This window comes from Odontomachus brunneus, unplaced genomic scaffold, assembly GCF_010583005.1.
Source record: "Odontomachus brunneus isolate Ranch 3 - 2012 unplaced genomic scaffold, Obru_v1 Obru_scaffold_196, whole genome shotgun sequence".
NCBI lineage: Eukaryota > Metazoa > Arthropoda > Insecta > Hymenoptera > Formicidae > Odontomachus > Odontomachus brunneus.
Window position 1 is genome coordinate 213997 of NW_022639646.1, and position 9099 is coordinate 223095.

Below are 9099 nucleotides of genomic sequence, written 5' to 3' on the forward strand. Positions count from 1 at the left end.
ATATATATATATATATATATATATATATATATATATATATATATATATATATATATAATAAATATATATGAATATATGTAAATTATAATTATGTAATTATATATAATTCGTGTAAATAAATTTTGTCATTATAAAATGATCATTCACATGTACGCGTGTACGCACATACACACACATCCGCTAACTCATGGAGGATCAGTGTACATGTAAATTAGATTAAATTGAATAAAATTCCTTTATCATTTTGTAAACAATTACATAAAATTCTAAATTATTTATCAAGAATGTGAATGACTACGCACCATACGATAGATGAGCTGTGATGGTGACTTCTGCCGCTGTTTGCTTTTATATTAAGTCAAACTGAACAAAAAAGCCCTCTACCATTTTCCAAATGATTACGTTGACGTTTTGTTATTAATTAAAAGAAATTGGTGCATTAACACCCACAACTGTACGCAAAACTTCTTGAATTCTTTAATAATTAAAACGAATGTGCACCAAACTTCTTCAATAATTAAAACATTTCGTAGATCTATAACATGAAACATTCTTAAAAATTTTAAAGCCATTTAAGAAATATTTTTTACATTTAATGATATAATGAGCTAGAACTTTTGTATAAAATGTATGGGTTTTTGACATTTTGAAAAGTTTTTTTGTTACCTGACGCCATTTCTATGACATCTTTATAAGTGTAGAGTATTAAGCAATTTGTATGTAAGTTACAAAACAAGTAAAAATTTATTATTATTAATGGTTTGTTGTTAAAATACAGTAGGTTGTTGATCACAAACACGCATGAACGCAATGCGACACGAGGAATGTTTCCATGCTGGGATGATCCAGCAGTAAAAGCATCCTTCAACATTTCAATCATACATTCTAGTAGCACACAGGTTTTTTCAAATAAACCTGTATTGAAGTCAACAACTGAAAAATATGGTACACAAAGGACACTATTTCATGAAATATCCTCAATATCTACAGAATTTTTAGGGATTGTGATAGTTGACCATCTCAGTAAACCTCAACAAATGAAAATTAACTTTTTCTGGCATGAAGAAGACTTTTTCCAAAATAAAACAAACACACTCCAATTGGCAAAAACCAGCATTGCAGATTTAACGACCACAATATCGAACATAATGCAAATAAATCTTACGGACATAATTGAGAAAATTGACCACGTAGTTTTGAGAACTCCATTGAAATTTGTGAGGAAACCCGGACTTATCGTCTACAGGTATGCGATATATAATTGAAATCTTATTACACAATTTGATTGTGAGAATCGGAAAAATTACTTGACGCTCAGAGTTTGATGATACACATACATCCATGCAATAATTAGTTTTAATCGAAAAAGGTACGCACATCTGTTAATAGATAAAATTAAATTTAATATTTTGTACTTTTCCTAGAAATAATTCCATTTAAAAAATGATGCCATTAAAGAAATTAAAGATGATCTTGACATGACATTTCAAGGTCTTCTTTTAAATTAACATAAATATTATCATTTTTTGTTGTACTAGAAATCATACAAATATCATATAGGAAAAAACCTTTCTTTTCTCACTCAATTTTTTTGAAATATTAGTTGATTAAGCTTTACGAGGATATCAAGTTTATCATTTAATATACTAGTTACGAAGAATAATAGAACCTCGTAATATTTTTTCTTCTTTTAGGAGTTTTTTTTTAAATTTTAGATACGCTAGGATTGCTGTCAATATAAATCTCTTAGATATAATTTTTACCTTTCTTTCGAAGAACTGATAAACTGCCCAATTTTTTTCTTTATCTGTTTTGTTATTATTATAAAAGTTCATTTAAAAGGTGAAAGTATTCACAGTTTTCGCCATTTACAGTTCAATCTTATTTAAAATCACGGACACAAAGGATAATATTACATAAAATTTAATTTGAATTTCACTCTAAATCAATGTGAATCAGTAAAATAATGATTTATATTGAAATTCAAACTCAATGTAATATAATCTTGTTCTTATATTCAACATATTTGAAGCAGAAAATGCTATATATAACTGTAACGCTCAGAAAACACATTCACGAGTAGAGTGTAATTTCAAATACTCACAGATACGGGGTATTGGAAATTTTATGATATCCCAGAAAAGACGAAGGAAAGATTTGGATTGTATTTTTCATCTCTTCATAACTAATAATATATCTAAAGAGAAAATATTCCTTATGACTTATGCTATACTAGGGAAATTTTAAAAAGCTGAGAATTAAATTGTACATATTCTCATGACAAAAAATTTTTGATTTAATAAGTTCCTTGCAATTTGCAGAGAACAAGATATAGCATTCAACGAGAAATCTGGTTTTTCTGGTCGACGATTGAAGATTATGTTGTTAATAGCACGTGAATTGGTACATCAAGTTTTTGATACAGTCAATAACAATAGCTACGTTCACACATCGTTAGAACAAATGCTCGTCTTATTTCACAGCTATTATAGTACGTCCCAGGTCAGCACTCCAGATTATTGCATGTCATTGATTAATATTACTGACATTAATAGAACGCACATTTTGTAGTCTTACAGTTAAAGTACTTTGTCGATCTCGTAATATCATAGTTAAATACATGTAAATATTTTTTATTAATGTTCATATAATATTTATTCATTTTTTTAATTTTCTCATCGACATTACATTTAATTTAATTGTAATGACGGTTTTTTGTAGATATTGACAAAACTTCCGTTAATGGATCTTTTCGTTGTACAACATGCACAGCTTATTATGGATCTTGACTATGATTTTGCGGGGAATTTTCATAATATTACGGATGATAAAGAAATTGATTCGATTACTTACCCTCTGTATCTCTATAAAGGTAAAACTCAATAAACGCAGTTAACTGATTGTTCTGAGGTAACTTAATTTCTCATTCTGTATTATGTGGATTATTGTAGGTGTCGCTCTAATACGCATGCTATTTCATACTTTTGGTCCAGATACTTTTCGGATGGGCATCAGTATATATGTAATAGACAAGTGAGTAATTCACGGTAACATTATAATCACTTCGTCTCGTATTATATTTATTCATGAAAGTTTGTTATGTGCTCGTTTCTTACGTTATCTCATAAGAACAACATTACGCTCAACATGATGATAATTCTGTATTACTACATGTACAATATTGTGCGTATATATTCATGGAGAATTTGACTCAAATATTGTGGAATTAAGAACATTCCTATTTCATAAGAAAATTCATAGAATATTTTGTGCTTTCTGGATAAATCCAGTTCTCTGATACAAATGAGTTAAATTATTCCTTGTTATAAAATTATCTTCTAAACCACTATATTTTCTCAAGAGAGATTATCATAATGCTCAGAAATCTGGTTTTAAGAGATTCTCCGTAGAAGACACTCTGTTCAGACAGACGTTTCACTGTGTATTCTCCGATTTAACTAATTGCGAAAATCACAAATTATCCTTAACGTAAAAGTTTAAGTCTTCAGTTATCAATGATATTTCGACAGAATTCGTGAGCTCTGGAACAACCAACAAATTGTTCACTACCATAAGCATAAACTGAATTATACAATAAGTGAAATAATGGATACATGGCTAAGGCACGGACATTATCCTGAAGTGTACGTTGATCGTGATTTTGGTGGCAACACTGCAGTGTGTTCTTTATCAGTATTTAACTTTGACGTTAAATGGCGGATACCTATAACGTATATTACAGGATCAAATCTTAAACGTTTTACCTTGGGTAATATTAATTGGCTAAGTTATTATCATGATATAACTATTTGTGACATTGAACCAAATGATTTTATTTTAGTCAACTTACAACAAATTGGTGAGTATGGCTCGATAGACGGTAATTATGCAATATAGTGGACCCACTTCCGATGATCTTGACCTTGACATATATTATCAAGGACACTTTTCTGAGTGATATTCAAGAAGTTTTACCCGTCGCTCGTTGTTTGTTAAAAAGTTATTAACAAAAAAAGTTGCGTAAAATGGATGTAATTTTTGAACACTGTATATACGAAAATATAGAATTTGTAGGCTAGGAAGGTACCTGCTATTAAACTGAGTAACATTCAAAAGGTATGAACTGGCGCTTATTGTTTGTTAAAAAGTTATTTACAAAAAGAAGATACATTAATTTTAACACAGAATATTAAGTGTAATAGGTAAACGGTAAGCGTGATTCTTTCTAGACATTTAGTTCTCATAGAGACACGCACCCACGCGCGCGCGTGCGTGCGTACGTGCGTGCGTGTGTGCGTGCGTGCGTGCGAAAAGTATTTCTGTCACACCAATTCATCAATAAAGTATTTGTTCATATATTTCATTTCGTATTTTTCCTTTAAAAAAGCAAGGAATCGTGTGTTACATTGAGAAATTCATGCAAATGCATGTTGAAAATTTGAAAACCGTGTGTTGCGTTTAGTTGCATCGCACACACACACGCACACACACACATACACACACACTGCTCGCCTGCACGCGCGCTCGCGGTGGGTGCATGTGTTTTTACTATATTTGAAGTTTTATAAATAGAATGGTATATTATCTCTCACACATTAATTTATGCAGTGTCGCAAAATTACATGGATAATTGTTAAATCATTCAAATATAATAAGAACACATGCACACACCGCAAGCCCGGGCAGGCGGGCGAGCGCGTGTGCAGGCGAGTAGTGTGTGTGTGTGTGTGTAGCAGGCACTTTCCTAGCGTACAAATTCGATGTTTTTGTATATACTGTGTCCAAAAATTACACTCATTTTATGCAACTTCTTTTGTTAATAACTTTTTAACGAACAACGAGCGATGGCTAAAACCTTCAGAAGGTCACTCAGGAGGGTGGAGGACCTCTACAACATATGTCAAGGTCAAGGTCATCGGAGGTGGGTTCACTATACTGCATAATTACCTTTCAATTGAACTTGCAAAGAAAAAAGAGACGTGATCTTTCAAAAATATTTATTGACAAACGCAGTGGAAAACAGTTTGCAACATAATACTCTTAATTTTTTGTATAATAGGTTACTATCGTGTTAATTACAACAACAGAAATTGGGAAGAGATTACCCGGTACTTACTATCTGACGATTATAAACGTATACCAGTTCTTAATCGAGCTCAACTGATCAGTGATTCGTTTTATTTCGTGAGCAATGGCGAACTCGAGTCCAATGCCTTCTTCGATATTATTCTATATTTGAAACAAGAAACTGATTATATAGCATGGTATCCAATGTTCAACATTATTTTCTATATGTCGACTTATCTTAAATATCCGAAGGGCGCATATGTGAAAGTAAGTAGTAGCAAGTTTCATTAACCAATTTAATCAGCTATTAGTTAATAGACTTAGTTATCGGAAAAGATTGCTTTGCAAGTTGTAGGAATATGTAAAATTGAAAGAAAAGGTTTTAGAATTAGGTACATATTCGCACGTAGATAATGCCTTCGTATGTGTCATGAGACTAGTAAAAAACTAAGAAATATCTTCTAGGATTTTATTGTAGAAATCCTAGGTACACTCCTTAATAATATAGGTTTGGAGAATTCTCCTGGTGAAGAAAACACCGTTACATCTTTGAGATTAATGGCAAAACATTGGGCCTGTATCCTCGGCCAGCAGGCGTGCATGGAAAATGTCAACGATAAATTAACGATACGCATCGCTGACTTGGAAATGGAAATGTAATAATCATTATAATTTCATTTTTCTTGTTAAAATATTTACGTATTATTGTTGATCTTATTGTTCATGATTTATGAATATTGTTATAAGTCATGAATCTGTATGTTAAGAAAGAAGTTGATTAATTTTCGTTAGAAGATTTCATTTTTATTTCCATTTACATTGAGAAGAAATAGTAATAGTAGTTTAATATTTGTGACTTATGTAATTATATAATGAAAGTAATAAGTTGGTTATAAGATGACCAAATTTGCAATGAAGTACTATACACAACGCTTGTGATAACAACCATACATGCATTTCACAATTATTATTTCATATAACGTTATTATTTCTTATAACAGTAAAATAAGATACGCAAATAATGTGCAGAATTGAGAATAACTTAATTCAAATTAATCAATTTTTTTCACAGTGATTACCATAAAATTAATTCGCTATGGATGGACTTGGTACCTTGCACTTTGATGAAGACGCTAAACGTGACCCAGTGGATAAATATTTTGAATAAGGCCCTAGAGGAATATAATAATAATATATTACGGCTTTTGACTTGTTCTGAAAATGAAGATATTATTATATATTATTTGGATCTAATAATGGGATATATGGGATATATGGGATATATGGAATATATTACAAATGACAAAAGAGTACCCTGGAAAGATATATATTATGATATTGTGAAGAGGCATGCAAGCAAGCCCGCTGTACTTAAACATATCTTGGACAATTTTATCATAATAAGATCTAAGTAATTCTTATTTATTAATACATGTACGCTACTAATCATCGTAGCTTTATTTGCACCATATAATAATCAATCGAATGTTTCCTTTTATAATGTTTTATAGACATGCTATAAATGACATCATAACATTTGCTCACATAATTCTGAATGTGTACTCTACTGAAGATCTAGACAAGGTAAATTTTATACGTTGCTAAATATTTTTTTCTCCGTTTAAATGATTTACTTTTATTTCTTAAATAATTTTATTTATCTTTGTATACATTGTATGTGTTAAGTTGCTTTCATTATAATAATTTTGATACATCTCAACACACTAATATACAAATAATGAATCGATAATAATATGTTAACTTTTTAATGTTTCGTTAATTAAAATAATCATTTTAAATTTTTTATTAATAATATAGAACAGGAGAGATTACACACGTGTACATAGAACATAGGAATTTAAGAACAAATTTGCATGAAAAATATAGATGTGTGCATTCATTGTTTATTAATATCAAAATCATCCGTTTTAGATACAAAAATATGTTGTAAAGGATCTCGATCCGTGGGTAAATTACTGTTTGAAATGTACTGTTAACCGCTTGATATCGTGGCAAAAGAAACAAATGGCGAAAATAATCCGTACGTACGGCATGTTCTTTTAAGGCTACAAAAACAAATCGATTTTATTACATTTCGACACAAAAATCAGTGTAGATGGAGAAATTAAAACTGTCATGATCCAAGATACAAACAAATGAAGAAATTCTAAACTATAAATAATGTTAATTCGGAATCATAATTCGAGAATTACATCATGTGTTTTTTTATACAGAGTTAATTATTATTACATATACAGAGTTAATTCATACAGAGTTACCCATGTTAATGCCAAACACATGTTTCATATAATGTAATTTGTATTCTTTCATCATAATTATAATGCACAAATTGTGTGTATTTTTCAGAAAAATTCCTAATATATGAAATCATAAAATATCATGATTCCTGAATTTTATTGTTATTAATATTTATTTTGTATTGTTATTAATATTGTATTTTTATTAATATTTTTTCTCTTTTGCAATCTTGTTTTAATAAAAATGTAAAAAAATGTATTGCTTTGTGTATTGCTTTAAAAAATTTTAATTAGTAACAGTTTAATTGTAATTGATATCAGTTTAATTTTAATTGTACAATTTTACGGTGTGTTACGTTTAATTTACGGTGTGTTAAGTTAAATTTATTTTACAACATCTAGAGTTATTTATGGGAAAAAGTCATAAATATTGCTTACCGGCATTCAATGCAATGAATATCCTACATGTAAAAATATATTCATTTGTTGGAGAGTCTTTTATCTTATACTTTGTAATTATTTACGTTTTCTCTGATAAACAGCTAATTAAAATCTTGTCAGATCACTCGTTTTTAAGCGTAAGGATGGATTTACCTTTCTCGCCTAGCATCCATCGGATCGATGATTACGTCACCGAAAACCAGCCCGCGATCTGTTTCCGCGATCTCACCCTTTCTTCGTATGTGTAACCTGCGTTTCAACAAACAATAATAAGCATAAAGTAATGGGCAGTGAAGTAGGCGGATTGAAGTAAATGTGTATTTTTTTGTGCGAGACATATTTTTTAACAAATTCGCCACTATGGCTTGTTTGAAAAATCCCTTCGCTAGTCATTCAATAAACAAAAATACCGATAGAATTTAATTATTGCAACAATATTCAATAGCGTATAATTTCTTACTTTTTAACGTTGCATGTTACTATGAATAACATCGGCATCATTACAATCTTGTTAAGAGTGATTTCGGCAACTCAATATTTCTAAAACTTCGTAATATTCAAAGAGAGATCATTTTATCCGGTAATATTTTTAAAATATTTTTAAAGTATTAAGTGAAGGAACGTTCAATAAATACACATGAAAGCAATATTTCGAAATGCTGATCTAATGCTCTTTGTTTTTGGGCATCCTGTATGTAATTTACCCTCTTTTATTGTAATTGTATAAAACAGACTTAGTTTGTATATATACAAGGTAAGTCAATAACTATTGTCATTTTGAATATTTTCAGAGCAAACATGATTGGTGACAAAGATGAAAACAAAGGTGATTGATATACCATCAAAATCAATGTTACTATTAATACAATGTTGTCATAATATTTTAGTATATTAAATTTTTCTATAGGAATATATTGTTGTAGTAATTTTCTCTATTGGGGAGAGGGGGGAGGGCAGTGTCGAAATAGCATTTATCTGAAACAGTATATCATACACTTGTAAGAAGTTTCATTCTAGCTTGTAATACATCGTTTAACTTTATTCACTTACAATGGAGAACATTAATATAAAATTTCGAGAAGTTAAGAAATTTACTTAGCCAGCTCAGTTCTTTTCTGTTTCTTATAGTTAAGAATATTATATATTATAAATTTATTCCGATTTTAGTGAAACTAAAGAAACATGTTCTAAAAGATTTTTTCCTAAAGATAATAAAGATCTTATTACCATCTCGCAATTTTGGTTATATATACTATATTTTGGTTATATATATATATATATATATATATATATATATATATATATATATATATATATATATATATATATATAT

The 9099-nt window shown here is 29.5% G+C and overlaps 1 protein-coding gene across 2 annotated transcripts in view; it reads left to right on the forward strand.

Annotated features, from left to right (window-relative positions):
- Positions 1–7479, forward strand: part of LOC116851897 (aminopeptidase N-like) — a 9177-nt gene extending 1698 nt beyond the window's left edge. Inside the window, exons 2-12 of one of the 2 annotated variants that reach the window (XM_032831792.1) lie at positions 779–1246; positions 2322–2502; positions 2722–2872; positions 2952–3033; positions 3531–3769; positions 3842–3859; positions 5060–5334; positions 5533–5723; positions 6140–6478; positions 6579–6651; positions 7000–7479. In XM_032831792.1, the coding sequence (XP_032687683.1) occupies positions 779–1246; positions 2322–2502; positions 2722–2872; positions 2952–3033; positions 3531–3769; positions 3842–3859; positions 5060–5334; positions 5533–5723; positions 6140–6478; positions 6579–6651; positions 7000–7131 (2149 nt within the window). In that variant the 3' untranslated portion in view covers positions 7132–7479. Of the gene's footprint in view, positions 1–778; positions 1247–2321; positions 2503–2721; positions 2873–2951; positions 3034–3530; positions 3860–5059; positions 5335–5532; positions 5724–6139; positions 6479–6578; positions 6652–6999 lie in introns of both variants that reach the window. The other variant, XM_032831791.1, reaches the window with a different exon arrangement.
- Positions 7480–9099: the final 1620 nt, after the last annotated feature.